Source organism: Drosophila pseudoobscura, chromosome X, assembly GCF_009870125.1.
Source record: "Drosophila pseudoobscura strain MV-25-SWS-2005 chromosome X, UCI_Dpse_MV25, whole genome shotgun sequence".
Lineage (NCBI taxonomy): Eukaryota > Metazoa > Arthropoda > Insecta > Diptera > Drosophilidae > Drosophila > Drosophila pseudoobscura.
Genome location: NC_046683.1, coordinates 27571387 through 27586300, shown reverse-complemented (window position 1 = coordinate 27586300; position 14914 = coordinate 27571387). Strand labels below are relative to the sequence as shown.

General features: G+C 46.1%; 2 protein-coding genes across 5 annotated transcripts in view; both read right to left on the bottom strand.

The window, feature by feature from the left end:
* Positions 1-14914, bottom strand: part of vap (RAS p21 protein activator vap) — a 117174-nt gene that overhangs the window by 37156 nt on the left and 65104 nt on the right. The window lies entirely within an intron of this gene.
* Positions 2223-10837, bottom strand: LOC117184927 (uncharacterized). The gene is made up of 2 exons (XM_033384145.1): positions 10771-10837; positions 2223-4849 (listed from the first exon to the last, which is right to left on the bottom strand). The coding sequence occupies exon 2, from the start codon at positions 3675-3677 to the stop codon at positions 2592-2594; it is 1086 nt and encodes a 361-aa protein (XP_033240036.1). The 5' UTR covers positions 3678-4849; positions 10771-10837; the 3' UTR covers positions 2223-2591.

The window sequence follows — 14914 nt, the reverse complement described above, 5'->3', positions numbered from 1 at the left end:
CAGGTAGCACAGTGGGTGGCCAGTCATCTGAGGAGCTGCAAAGAAATGGAGGAGTCACCCAAAGAGGTGACTCATTCAGCTCAGTCGGATGAGCCCCTCGAGACAGAATGTCGGCTGGGTTTAAAGCTGTGGGAACATAGCGCCATTCCATTTTTTCGGTCATTTCCTGAATCGTTGACACTCTATTTGCAACAAAAATATTAAATCTAGACGGCTCGTCCCGAATCCAAGAGAGCGCAACGGCAGAATCACACCAACAGTAACACCTTCCCTTGAATACATTCATTCCAGCTACCTCAGATATGAGCATAGCCAGCAACTCCGCTCCACAAAGCTCCAACTTTGGTATTGTAAGTGTCTTCAAAGGAGCCACACGAGATTTGGCACAAAGTAAGTGACTGCTGAAATGCTGACCCTTGGACACGACATAAATGCATGCACCATAAGCCTCGATGCTGGCATCGCAAAATCCGTGAATTTCCAGCGTAGAGTCTGGAAGGAGTACAAGCCGAGGAAATTCAAGTCGACGAATCTGACCAAAACTGGTGCATATTTCCTGCCACTCGGTGTTCAGTGCGACTGGAAGGCTTTCATCCCAGGACAACTTCTCTTGGCACAAACGTTGGAGAACGATTTTGGATTTAGTATTTAAGGGACCAGCTAGTCCGAGAGGATCGTAGAATCGCGCTATGGATGACAAAACAGAGCGCCTGCAGGAATTCAAAGAAGATTGAAGGGCCGAGAACGAAAATAATAGTAGATCAGAAACCGGATCCCACGCAAGTCCTAAAGTTTTAGTCACATGGCTGCCATCGTCGAACTTCAAAAATGTTTCCTTGTCCTCTTCCGGAACTCCATCCAACACAGCAGGGACGTTCGAACACCATTTCCTCAATCTGAACTGACCTCTAGCCAAAATTCCAGTAGTTTGCTCACGAATTCGGATAGCCTCCTCCTGAGAGCTGGCTCCAGATATCAAGTCATCCACGTAGAAGTCACGGCGAAGGATTTCAGCTCCAACTGGAAACGCCATCTGCTCGTCCATTGCCAACTGATGCATCGCTCGCACAGATAAATAGGAGGCAGCCTTCGTCCCATAAGTAACAGTGTCCAATTGAAACACACGCAAGTCTTCTTCCCTGGAGTTTCTCCACAGAATACACTGCAAGTTGCTATCCTCGGTCGAGACTCATACTCTCTCTCCCGTAACCGCAACGGCGTATTACCGAAATCGAGCAAGAATATGAAACAGTTTGGGTTGCATTACGGGACCAGCCATTAAAATGTCGTTCAGGGAATATCCAGATGAGGTTGAAGCGGATCCATCAAAAACGACGCGAAGCTTGGTCGTAGAACTATCTTCCTTCATGACGCAATGGTGAGGCAAAAAATATCGGCAGTTGCTGATTGACTGGGTAGGAACCTGAGACACATGGCCTAAATCAAGGTACTCCTTTATAAATGCTGCATACTGAGATTTAACATCAGGGCGACGATCTAACTTTCTCTCAAGGGTCAGGAATCTACGAAGCGCTTGATTGTAAGATTCTCCAAGGAGATCCAAATTATATTTTGCTGGCAGCCGAACAGATTAATCGCCTTTATGTAGTCAACGGAAATGCTGCACAAAGTGTGCTTCACAATTTAGCTCTTCTTTGGTAGACTTTATTATTGGTTCGATGCAATTTTCTACCTCCCAAAACCTCCGAAGAAGCACCCCAAGCCGATCCTCTGGACTATTATCCTCAGCAGCTACGGCCCGAGCGCGAGAGACCATCAACGAGGAACCTTTTAAACGCGAACAACTTCCAGACACGACCCATCCCAAGCGCGTTTTCTGAATTGAAGGCAATCCTGGCAGTAGCTTGACCTGACCAACACACAGGAGCTCGAAAAACAGACTTGCGCCAATTAGCAGATCGACGCGCTGCGGCTTATAAAACTCCGGATCAGCTAGTGGTATGTTAGATGGAATTTTCCAGTTTTGAGTGTCAATTCCAAGGCTTGGCTGTCGATCGGTTATGCTAGAGGCTACAATGGCAGTGATGAGAGTTGAGTAATCCGATGAGCGAGAGTGCAGGCTAACGTTGACCGAAAATCCATCCGTGCCGAAGCTAGAGTCGCCTATTCCCGAGACTGCAGTCGATGATTTCATTTTTAGAAGCTGAAGCTGATTCGCGAAACGAGAAGTTATTAGATGCAACTGGGAGCCGGAATCCAGCAACGCTCGGCAGGGAACTAAAACTCCGGAACGATTTTTGACTAAGACCGTGGCCGTGGCAAGTAGAACAACATTCCTGAGATCTTGGGCAATAAGGGCAGACGAGGTAGCCGCTGAAGTAGAGGGCTCAATGGTATGCTCAGACGGCGTAGACTCAGACAGCGCAGACTGAGATGGAGTATACGGCGCTGATTTCCCTTGGACTGCGGTGTCTTCAGGGCTACCAAAATGAAGGAGGGTATGGTGTCTACCACCGCAGGTACGACAGTTGCTCGAGGTGCACTGAAGTAATCGATGCCCTGTTCTGAGACAATTTATACATAACGAAAGCCGCTTGGCTTCTCTATGGCGATTTGTGGGGGACAGCGCTTTAAACTTCTGACAGTGCTGGACCTCGTGAGCACCATCGTTGCACACTCGCGCAGCGTGCTACGGTTTGGTTCGTCGTAACCACTGTGGACCTAGAATTATTATGTTTTCTACTTCTGCCCACCTGATTGCTCAACGCATAGCTTGCCATAGAAAAGTCCATCGTCTCCAATGATCTGCATCGCTGCTCCAAGAACGAGGCCATAGATTGCCACGACGGAATTAAGTTGGCGAATGCGGGGTCGTTGAATCGTTCCTCCCACTTCTCTTGGCTCGCTGGATCCAGTTTTCGGAGAAGCTCCTGCACGATGATGCATCCTGCGATCTGCTCAGTGGTGCCCAAACCCTGGAGTGCGCGCATATGTGAATTGAACTTGTCTGAAAGCTCCCGAAGCATGACCACTGACCCAGGTTCCACAGCCTGAAGCGCCAAGATCTCATTGATGTGTGCCTGAAAAACCAATCGCCGATTATTGAATCTGTCTTCCAACAAATCTAATGACACAGCATAATTGCCATCTGAGATTTCCAGCGACCGAACAGTCTCCAATGCCGAATCCCGCAGACAGGAACGCAAATGCTGGAGCTTTTCTATGTTTGTTAAGTCCGGATGGCTGTCCATGATGGTGGCAAACATTGAATAAAAGTCCGTCCAGTTCGCATACCCGCCGCTAAACGTCAGCAATTGTATAGGAGGCAGGGATGGTACTTGTCTACGGTGAGGTAGAAATTTCGAGCCGGCAAAATCAACCGTAGTGTTTCCTCCAGCCAAGGTAGAATGAAACGGCATGCGGCCGCTACTCTTAGCCATTTCCCTCATAATCGCAGCCTTCAGCGAGCTTGCAAGTGACTCAAAAATGTCACACAAAGCACTGTGAATTTCGCTTCGATCCAATTTCTCAAGCTTGCCGTGAAACATCTCAAATTTGCCGATCAACTTCTCGACTTGCTCTTGCGTTACCACGAGCATGTAGTAGTCACAGTCCGACGACTCATTCTGCACAGCGGTAGCTAACCTTTTCATTTTCTCGTCGACTTCCGTTGACTTAAGCTTCAAAAAAGACACCCTGTTTTGCTCACTGGTCATTTCGTAATCAGCATTAAGTTCCTTGGTAGCAGCAACGTTAGCAGAAAGACCAACGTCTCTAGCGGGAAGATGATCGCAAAGAGTAACACAAGCAATAGACGACAATAACTGAGCACAGCAAGCGAACAGCCATGTACAAACCGTATATAAATTAGGTCTACCGCCGTTATCTCGATGGTCAACGACGCTATGTGGGTAACTATGTAATTGTGTCTACCGCCGTTATCTCGATGATCAGCGACGCTATGTGGGTAATTAGCTGGCGATAGTGGCCTCTTCCTTTGATGAGGTAACGGTGGATCCGGCGATTGAAACTGGATCAATGATGATTATGTTGTGTGATGGATCCGGCGAGCGAAACGGGATCAATGATAATTATGCTGTGGGACTTTCCCAACTATAATTGATAACACACTGAATTTTATTTACGGCAGTGCCGGAGCTTTAATCGTTCGTCTTATTAGAATGCGATCTGAACTGAGACTGAATTTACAGAAATGTATTTGCTTAAGCTTACCCTACGAAGTCAATGCATCGCGCCATACCCCTGAGTCGGCATGCCGACTCAACATTCTTGCGCAAACAGCACGGGTGACCGTTTTCACTTGCTGTGTGCAGAATTCTTGGCAGCGCGTCAGCATTGTTTGCTGAGGGCAACCAAATACTTATGATTACCTGCTGCGTACTTAGAAACAACAATGTATGACAGAGAGAGTTCATATTATATGCTTAGTTGTTAACTACCCCCCCCCTCAGGATGATGACCGTCCTCGGTCATATTAAAGTTGTCCAAAGCCCTCTGCACCCTCAATGTGGCTCGCTTTCTCCTTAGCACCATGAAAAGGACGAATGAGCCAATTAGTCCGACGTTCAGGACCGCACCAACCGTGAACCAGAATTTGGGTGAACCCGCCGCAGTCACTTTCTCCTTGAAATCTACAGGTGTTATTGCTTTCAGGTGGCTGGGTTGGGAATGGCAGTTGGCGATGTTTCCAGCATGAAGGGAGCTAGCACAGGTTTCGCGCCGTGCTCGTTCGCAGAAGGTGTTATGCGTAGTCACGGTGCATCCAGTAACTGTAAAGGTGTCCTTTTCGCATTCCGCCAGCGTGTCCTCGTCGAGTCGCAGAATGGTTTGTTGGTGTGAAACGGGGTAGACGGAGACCTTTTGGCACCTAAACTTGGGGTGTCTTGCTCAATAAGTGATTTCAGATCGGTGTGGTCGAGAATTGTGGGATTTACTATGTTTGCTTTTGCCAGCGTTATAGTTAGTATTAAATTTTGAATTTCCGTGTTCAGTATTCTATTTTTTACCAGCAGTGTTTCGAATAAATGAGGAGTGTCAACCAAATCGCCTTTGCGGGAGCTGATAATTTTATTGATCGTGTCCGTCAGTCTGTTTATTTGCTTTTGAGTTTCGGAGTTTATTAAGTTGGCTTACTAGCCAATTGTGGCTAATTGTGGGGAAAACTTATTTCAGGTTGTCCTTATGGACCACCCTCCCCTTAATGAGAACAGACGTTCCCAGGTCTGCTTCGACCTTTTGTTCTGAGCATAATGGAGTTAACTTGTTCCCTAGCCTTTTGTTGTTCTTCTGGAACACCTTTTCTCCTACCTCGAAAACACGGTTTTGTCTGGCTGCGTTGCACCTTTTGATATTGTCTTGCTGTGCCTTAATCAGCCTGTCTTTGACGTTCTCGCGACGAACATGAGCTACTGCATGAACGACCTCAATTGGTTTCTCTCGGGTTACTGAGTGTAAACTTTTGTTGTACTCTATCGTAGCCTTTAAAATTAATTCTGTAGTGTCGCTGATTTTCTTGTCTAGTTTGAGGCATCTCGCACTTTCGGTCAGGGTGCTATGAAAGCGCTCCACCTGGCCGTTTGAGGTGCTGTGAAGCGGAGCTGCATTCACAACGCAAATGCCGTAGGCGTTTCGGAGCATCGAAGTGATGGTCTCGGAATTGAAGGCCGCCTCGTTATCGCAATAAATTGTCTTAGTTGCGGGGAAAAGGTTAATAATTTGCAGTAGAGGGCTTGTGACATCGATTATTGTTCTGGATAATATCGGTTGGACGACTGCAAATTTGGAGAACTTGTCTACGCAGGTTAAGAATTGTTTCTTGTCTGTTGAGAAAATGTCGATATGCAACATTTCGCCAGTATAACTTGGTATAGGCGTTTCCCCGAGTTCCTGTTTCTTCGGGTGCCTATCGTACTTGGCTTTAGTGCAAACCCTGCAGTTTGCAACCACTTCTTTGGCCCAAGTGGCCATATTGGGAAAATAATAGTCACGAAGTACTTGTTTGATGTTTTCCTGAGCTGCTCTGTGCGCTCGATTGTGCTCGGCAGTGATGACTTCTAACTGCTCGTTTTTGTCCGTTATATCTTGCACAAGATTTTTACAGTGCCTGAATTGGGTGGCAGGGAAATGCAAAATCAGGTCGTGTTGGAAACTTGCCAACGTGGGAAGGTCGCAATGTATTGCATTAACGACTCCAGAATTCACAACTTCTTTGAGAGTTTTGAGAATTGAGCTCTTGTCAGTGTAACTGATCAAGTGGCGTGTTTTGCTGCGAAACAGCAACAGGTTTCGCTTTAGCGGGAAACGCGATTCCTCTAGAACAATCTGGTTCCTAAAACAATTCAAAGGTTTGTCTGTTGTCTCGACTGTGTAGGTCAGGGAAATTTCGCTGTGAACGGCTGCAGCGTCCGAACGGGGCCCATCTTGCAAAGCATTAACGTTTTGCCTTGAAAGGGCATCCGCCACCAGATTCTCTTTGCCCGGTTTATAAAACATTTTGGCAGTTCTGCAGTCTGCCTAAAGCCCACACAACGGCCAGCAACTCTCTTTCGTTGGTGGCATAGTTTTGTTCGGCCTGTTTTAAGGCGCGAGAAATCATTGTTATTGGCCTATTGCCTTGGGAAAGAACCGCGCCAATTCCACTGGCCGAAGCATCAGTGGTTAAATCGAACGGTTTCTGGAAGTCTGGGTACATTAACATGACATCTTCTGATGCCAAAATGTTTCGCAGACGGTGAATTGCATCGCGTTGAGCTTCATTAAATTCAACAGGGATTTTCTTTGATACGTGCCTACTCACTGAACCATTTACCCCTTTAAGTATATCTGATATTGGGCGCGCTATAGCGGCAAAGTCCTTAATAAAGACCCTATAGTAGTTAGCTAACCCCAAGAATGACCTAACGCTGTAGACACTTTTGGGTTCAGGGAAGTCCTGAATGGCTTTAACCTTTTTGGGATCGGATGTTGCTCCGTCTTTGGTAACAATGAAACCCAGGAATTCAATACTTTCCTTGAAGAATTGAGTCTTTTCAGGGCCTACACGCATGTTGGCGTCGATTAGACATTTTAACACAGTGTTGATGTGTTGAATATGCTCCGTTTCGTTTTTAGCAAATCTTTCCTATATGTTCCCTCAGGATATCGTCTATTGCCCTTTGGAATATGCTGCTTGCATTGCGCAGGCCAAACGGAAGCCGACAGAACTCGTACTTGCCGCTGCTTACTGAAAACGAAGTCTTTTCGCGGTCATGCTCCGCAAGGTAGATTTGGTGGTACCCAGACTTTAAGTCGAGGGTAGTGAAGTATTTGGCCTTCCCTAGATTCGCTAAAATCATGGGGATGCTTGGCATGGGATAGCGGTCCGGTATGGTTTTTTCGTTCAGTTTCCTGAAATCGATTACCAACCTTTTTTTTGGGTTACCGTATGAGTCAGTGCCTTTTTTATCAACCACCCATGTTGGGCTGTTGTAAGGCGATCTGGAGGGCCTGACTATGCCATCGTCCAGTAATTGTTTGACTTCTTTGTTTATGAAGTCAGAAACACCCATGAGACTCGGGTATCTTGAATACACAGGCTCGTCGTCCACTGTTCGGATTGTAGCGATGACAGCAGTATTAAAAGGGAGAGCTTCATCTGCATTTGAGAAGGCTCTTTTGTTTCTGAGTATCATGTCCCTGAACTCTTTCTTTACGGACGGAGGGACAACGATGTCGTTGACATCGGTGAAGTTCACATCGGCACATTGATAGTACTGGAGTTTTTCAGATGTACCCTGGTATTCCAGAGTGTTTTTTGCCAAGTTCAATTTGACTCCGGCTTGTGTTAGCAAGTCGAAGCCTATGATGGCGTCGAAAGAACTTAGGGTATCGAGGAGAAAAAACGGGGAGGTATGCTGGAAAATATTCATCAAGCACTTGCGCTTGATTTCGGTAGACCCGTGGATCGAGTTTACCGAGAATGACTTGGCGACCGGCGTTATGGCCTTTAGCTCTGTTAAGGGCTTCACATAATTCTTTGCCGCGCCAGTGTCAATTAACATCTTCAGAGTTCTCCCAGCCAACCGTCGTTGAATGTACGGAAGCCGGGAGTGTTCCCTAAAAAATTAATTGAGTCGTCACCAGGTGCGTACTCGTTCTCACTCTCTAATTCTTCAACTGCCTCTTTGGCCGCCTTCTCGAATTCTGTTACGGCCTCTTTGGAGTCTGATTGTACGACATTGTTAATGCGTTGCCGTCTTTGACCTGTTGAACGGTCTGACGAATTCTTGCGTTTTGCTGCGTTGGACTCGTAAGTCTGACGCCTGCTGTAGTCGGTTTTTTGTCTAAATCTGGAGGAAGAGTCAACTTCCATGGGCTGTGGAGCTTCGGATTGATTGTCTTTAGGGGCCTGAGGCTGGGGACCGCCCTTTTGGCGTTTTACAAAATGGGGATTTCTCTCCTGATTTTGCTCATCTTTGTTAAACTTGGTTTGTCTGCCTTGGGCACGGTTTTTGTTAGTTTCGGCAATTTGCGCTCGGTCTTGCAAGGCTTTAGCGTAAGAGTTCGCAAACATGCTTCTTTCAATGCTAGCCTCAGCTTCCCTGGCCAGAGCCAGTGCGGATGGTAGATCTTTTGGTTGTGCAGGGAACACAACCGCTCTCAACGGCTTCCTAAGACCGGAGATAAAGGCGTGCAAGGCGTCGTCTCTGACCTCCCGATTGAGCAAATCGGCACCTTCTTGGTCATGAGACATTACAATTTTGTTAGTTACGAGAGTGAGCTTCTTTTCGACGTCATCGTAGTATTGCATCAGGGACATTTCGCCCTGCGTAACTAACTCCAAACACTGTCTCAACAAGCGCAAGGATGTTTTATCCGAGTATGTGCAATCTAGCCTAGCTAGTATTGCATCGAAATTTAGGACAGTGTTGTGAGACACTAGTAAGGCTCCAGCTGGGCCTTTGATTTTGTTCCTAATGATTGCTACCGCTTGGTAATGCGCCGTGCTCTTTGGAAAGCCCTTGAATAACTCGTATGCGTAGATGGCTGCTTGCCTCCACGCTACATACTCATCCTGTACACCGGAGAAATCCGGCACAGATTTAATAATGTCTAAGGGAATGTCGCATTTGGCGTCAGGATCGACGGATATTTTCTCGTATGTGACAATTTGCGGCGCTTCGACCTGCAAACTCTGCACCCGTGAAGCTAAAGCGGTTATTTGTGCTTGAAACTGCCTTTCTTGTTCCGCTAAGGCTTGCCTGATGAGAGTCTGAACTTGAGCCAGCTCCATTTTTTCAGTTACAACGATATCTGCAGGGGTAGGATTTATTGAGCAATTGATTCCCCCCTCCTCACCCCTCCTCACTATTATATTCAGGTTTTTTCTCCCTATAATTCCAACTCATTGGTTTATGGTTGGCACTTTTCGAAACTTAGGCCGATCGAGAAAGATCGGCAGGTAAAACTGTTGGCAATAGTAGAAACTGGTGTATCTTGGGGTATGCAATATTTATTATAAAAATTGTTAAGGGTATGCAGCAGAAAATATAATGCCGCCGAAAGTATGCAAAGTTTTATTGACCAGGAACGCTGGTAAAAGTATGCAACAATTTTAATAAAAGTATGCAATGATTTAAAGGAATGAAATGCTGGTAGAAGAAGGCAGCAATATTTACTTTACTTTACAGTTTATCTTTATTTTTTTTTCGTGAACAATTTCTTCAAACTGAAATCACTTATGAACTTACATGGTATGGGTTCTTATGTATTGGTTGGGCCTAATTGGCAGGTCTACCGCCGTTATCTCGATGGTCAACGACGCTATGTGGGTAACTATGTAATTGTGTCTACCGCAGTTATCTCGATGATCAGCGACGCTATGTGGGTAATTAGCTGGCGATAGTGGCCTCTTCCTTTGATGAGGTAACGGTGGATCCGGCGATTGAAACTGGATCAATGATGATTATGTTGTGTGATGGATCCGGCGAGCGAAACGGGATCAATGATAATTATGCTGTGGGACTTTCCCAACTATAATTGATAACACACTGAATTTTATTTACGGCAGTGCCGGAGCTTTAATCGTTCGTCTTATTAGAATGCGATCTGAACTGAGACTGAATTTACAGAAATGTATTTGCTTAAGCTTACCCTACGAAGTCAATGCATCGCGCCATACCCCAGAGTCGGCATGCCGACTCAACATTCTTGCGCAAACAGCACGGGTGACCGTTTTCACTTGCTGTGTGCAGAATTCTTGGCAGCGCGTCAGCATTGTTTGCTGAGGGCAACCAAATACTTATGATTACCTGCTGCGTACTTAGAAACAACAATGTATGACAGAGAGAGTTCATATTATATGCTTAGTTGTTAACTACCCCCCCCCCCTCAGGATGATGACCGTCCTCGGTCATATTAAAGTTGTCCAAAGCCCTCTGCACCCTCAATGTGGCTCGCTTTCTCCTTAGCACCATGAAAAGGACGAATGAGCCAATTAGTCCGACGTTCAGGACCGCACCAACCGTGAACCAGAATTTGGGTGAACCCGCCGCAGTCACTTTCTCCTTGAAATCTACAGGTGTTATTGCTTTCAGGTGGCTGGGTTGGGTATGGCAGTTGGCGATGTTTCCAGCATGAAGGGAGCTAGCACAGGTTTCGCGCCGTGCTCGTTCGCAGAAGGTGTTATGCGTAGTCACGGTGCATCCAGTAACTGTAAAGGTGTCCTTTTCGCATTCCGCCAGCGTGTCCTCGTCGAGTCGCAGAATGGTTTGTTGGTGTGAAACGGGGTAGACGGAGACCTTTTGGCACCTAAACTCAACTTTAGGGTAGGCTATTAATATGTGGATAATGTTCTCGGACTGAAGGACCTTGATCTTAGAAGCTTCTATTAAGCTTACTATTGGGGTGTCTTGCTCAATAAGTGATTTCAGATCGGTGTGGTCGAGAATTGTGGGATTTACTATGTTTGCTTTTGCCAGCGTTATAGTTAGTATTAAATTTTGAATTTCCGTGTTCAGTATTCTATTTTTTACCAGCAGTGTTTCGAATAAATGAGGAGTGTCAACCAAATCGCCTTTGCGGGAGCTGATAATTTTATTGATCGTGTCCGTCAGTCTGTTTATTTGCTTTTGAGTTTCGGAGTTTATTAAGTTGGCTTACTAGCCAATTGTGGCTAATTGTGGGGAAAACTTATTTCAGGTTGTCCTTATGGACCACCCTCCCCTTAATGAGAACAGACGTTCCCAGGTCTGCTTCGACCTTTTGTTCTGAGCATAATGGAGTTAACTTGTTCCCTAGCCTTTTGTTGTTCTTCTGGAACACCTTTTCTCCTACCTCGAAAACACGGTTTTGTCTGGCTGCGTTGCACCTTTTGATATTGTCTTGCTGTGCCTTAATCAGCCTGTCTTTGATGTTCTCGCGACGAACATGAGCTACTGCATGAACGACCTCAATTGGTTTCTCTCGGGTTACTGAGTGTAAACTTTTGTTGTACTCTATCGTAGCCTTTAAAATTAATTCTGTAGTGTCGCTGATTTTCTTGTCTAGTTTGAGGCATCTCGCACTTTCGGTCAGGGTGCTATGAAAGCGCTCCACCTGGCCGTTTGAGGTGCTGTGAAGCGGAGCTGCATTCACAACGCAAATGCCGTAGGCGTTTCGGAGCATCGAAGTGATGGTCTCGGAATTGAAGGCCGCCTCGTTATCGCAATAAATTGTCTTAGTTGCGGGGAAAAGGTTAATAATTTGCAGTAGAGGGCTTGTGACATCGATTATTGTTCTGGATAATATCGGTTGGACGACTGCAAATTTGGAGAACTTGTCTACGCAGGTTAAGAATTGTTTCTTGTCTGTTGAGAAAATGTCGATATGCAACATTTCGCCAGTATAACTTGGTATAGGCGTTTCCCCGAGTTCCTGTTTCTTCGGGTGCCTATCGTACTTGGCTTTAGTGCAAACCCTGCAGTTTGCAACCACTTCTTTGGCCCAAGTGGCCATATTGGGAAAATAATAGTCACGAAGTACTTGTTTGATGTTTTCCTGAGCTGCTCTGTGCGCTCGATTGTGCTCGGCAGTGATGACTTCTAACTGCTCGTTTTTGTCCGTTATATCTTGCACAAGATTTTTACAGTGCCTGAATTGGGTGGCAGGGAAATGCAAAATCAGGTCGTGTTGGAAACTTGCCAACGTGGGAAGGTCGCAATGTATTGCATTAACGACTCCAGAATTCACAACTTCTTTGAGAGTTTTGAGAATTGAGCTCTTGTCAGTGTAACTGATCAAGTGGCGTGTTTTGCTGCGAAACAGCAACAGGTTTCGCTTTAGCGGGAAACGCGATTCCTCTAGAACAATCTGGTTCCTAAAACAATTCAAAGGTTTGTCTGTTGTCTCGACTGTGTAGGTCAGGGAAATTTCGCTGTGAACGGCTGCAGCGTCCGAACGGGGCCCATCTTGCAAAGCATTAACGTTTTGCCTTGAAAGGGCATCCGCCACCAGATTCTCTTTGCCCGGTTTATAAAACATTTTGGCATTGTGCTGGTCGATGTAAGATTTCCATCTTTTAATCTTAGAATTCGTGTTCTTGTCCGACACAGCGAACGTGAGCGGCTGGTGGTCCGTGAAAATGTTAATTTCCCTGGAACCGTACAGAAAGTTCTGCAGTCTGCCTAAAGCCCACACAACGGCCAGCAACTCTCTTTCGTTGGTGGCATAGTTTTGTTCGGCCTGTTTTAAGGCGCGAGAAATCATTGTTATTGGCCTATTGCCTTGGGAAAGAACCGCGCCAATTCCACTGGCCGAAGCATCAGTGGTTAAATCGAACGGTTTCTGGAAGTCTGGGTACATTAACATGACATCTTCTGATGCCAAAATGTTTCGCAGACGGTGAATTGCATCGCGTTGAGCTTCATTAAATTCAACAGGGATTTTCTTTGATACGTGCCTACTCACTGAACCATTTTCCCCTTTAAGTATATCTGATATTGGGCGCGCTATAGCGGCAAAGTCCTTAATAAAGACCCTATAGTAGTTAGCTAACCCCAAGAATGACCTAACGCTGTAGACACTTTTGGGTTCAGGGAAGTCCTGAATGGCTTTAACCTTTTTGGGATCGGATGTTGCTCCGTCTTTGGTAACAATGAAACCCAGGAATTCAATACTTTCCTTGAAGAATTGAGTCTTTTCAGGGCCTACACGCATGTTGGCGTCGATTAGACATTTTAACACAGTGTTGATGTGTTGAATATGCTCCGTTTCGTTTTTAGCAAATCTTTCCTATATGTTCCCTCAGGATATCGTCTATTGCCCTTTGGAATATGCTGCTTGCATTGCGCAGGCCAAACGGAAGCCGACAGAACTCGTACTTGCCGCTGCTTACTGAAAACGAAGTCTTTTCGCGGTCATGCTCCGCAAGGTAGATTTGGTGGTACCCAGACTTTAAGTCGAGGGTAGTGAAGTATTTGGCCTTCCCTAGATTCGCTAAAATCATGGGGATGCTTGGCATGGGATAGCGGTCCGGTATGGTTTTTTCGTTCAGTTTCCTGAAATCGATTACCAACCTTTTTTTTGGGTTACCGTATGAGTCAGTGCCTTTTTTATCAACCACCCATGTTGGGCTGTTGTAAGGCGATCTGGAGGGCCTGACTATGCCATCGTCCAGTAATTGTTTGACTTCTTTGTTTATGAAGTCAGAAACACCCATGAGACTCGGGTATCTTGAATACACAGGCTCGTCGTCCACTGTTCGGATTGTAGCGATGACAGCAGTATTAAAAGGGAGAGCTTCATCTGCATTTGAGAAGGCTCTTTTGTTTCTGAGTATCATGTCCCTGAACTCTTTCTTTACGGACGGAGGGACAACGATGTCGTTGACATCGGTGAAGTTCACATCGGCACATTGATAGTACTGGAGTTTTTCAGATGTACCCTGGTATTCCAGAGTGTTTTTTGCCAAGTTCAATTTGACTCCGGCTTGTGTTAGCAAGTCGAAGCCTATGATGGCGTCGAAAGAACTTAGGGTATCGAGGAGAAAAAACGGGGAGGTATGCTGGAAAATATTCATCAAGCACTTGCGCTTGATTTCGGTAGACCCGTGGATCGAGTTTACCGAGAATGACTTGGCGACCGGCGTTATGGCCTTTAGCTCTGTTAAGGGCTTCACATAATTCTTTGCCGCGCCAGTGTCAATTAACATCTTCAGAGTTCTCCCAGCCAACCGTCGTTGAATGTACGGAAGCCGGGAGTGTTCCCTAAAAAATTAATTGAGTCGTCACCAGGTGCGTACTCGTTCTCACTCTCTAATTCTTCAACTGCCTCTTTGGCCGCCTTCTCGAATTCTGTTACGGCCTCTTTGGAGTCTGATTGTACGACATTGTTAATGCGTTGCCGTCTTTGACCTGTTGAACGGTCTGACGAATTCTTGCGTTTTGCTGCGTTGGACTCGTAAGTCTGACGCCTGCTGTAGTCGGTTTTTTGTCTAAATCTGGAGGAAGAGTCAACTTCCATGGGCTGTGGAGCTTCGGATTGATTGTCTTTAGGGGCCTGAGGCTGGGGACCGCCCTTTTGGCGTTTTACAAAATGGGGATTTCTCTCCTGATTTTGCTCATCTTTGTTAAACTTGGTTTGTCTGCCTTGGGCACGGTTTTTGTTAGTTTCGGCAATTTGCGCTCGGTCTTGCAAGGCTTTAGCGTAAGAGTTCGCAAACATGCTTCTTTCAATGCTAGCCTCAGCTTCCCTGGCCAGAGCCAGTGCGGATGGTAGATCTTTTGGTTGTGCAGGGAACACAACCGCTCTCAACGGCTTCCTAAGACCGGAGATAAAGGCGTGCAAGGCGTCGTCTCTGACCTCCCGATTGAGCAAATCGGCACCTTCTTGGTCATGAGACATTACAATTTTGTTAGTTACGAGAGTGAGCTTCTTTTCGACGTCATCGTAGTATTGCATCAGGGACATTTCGCCC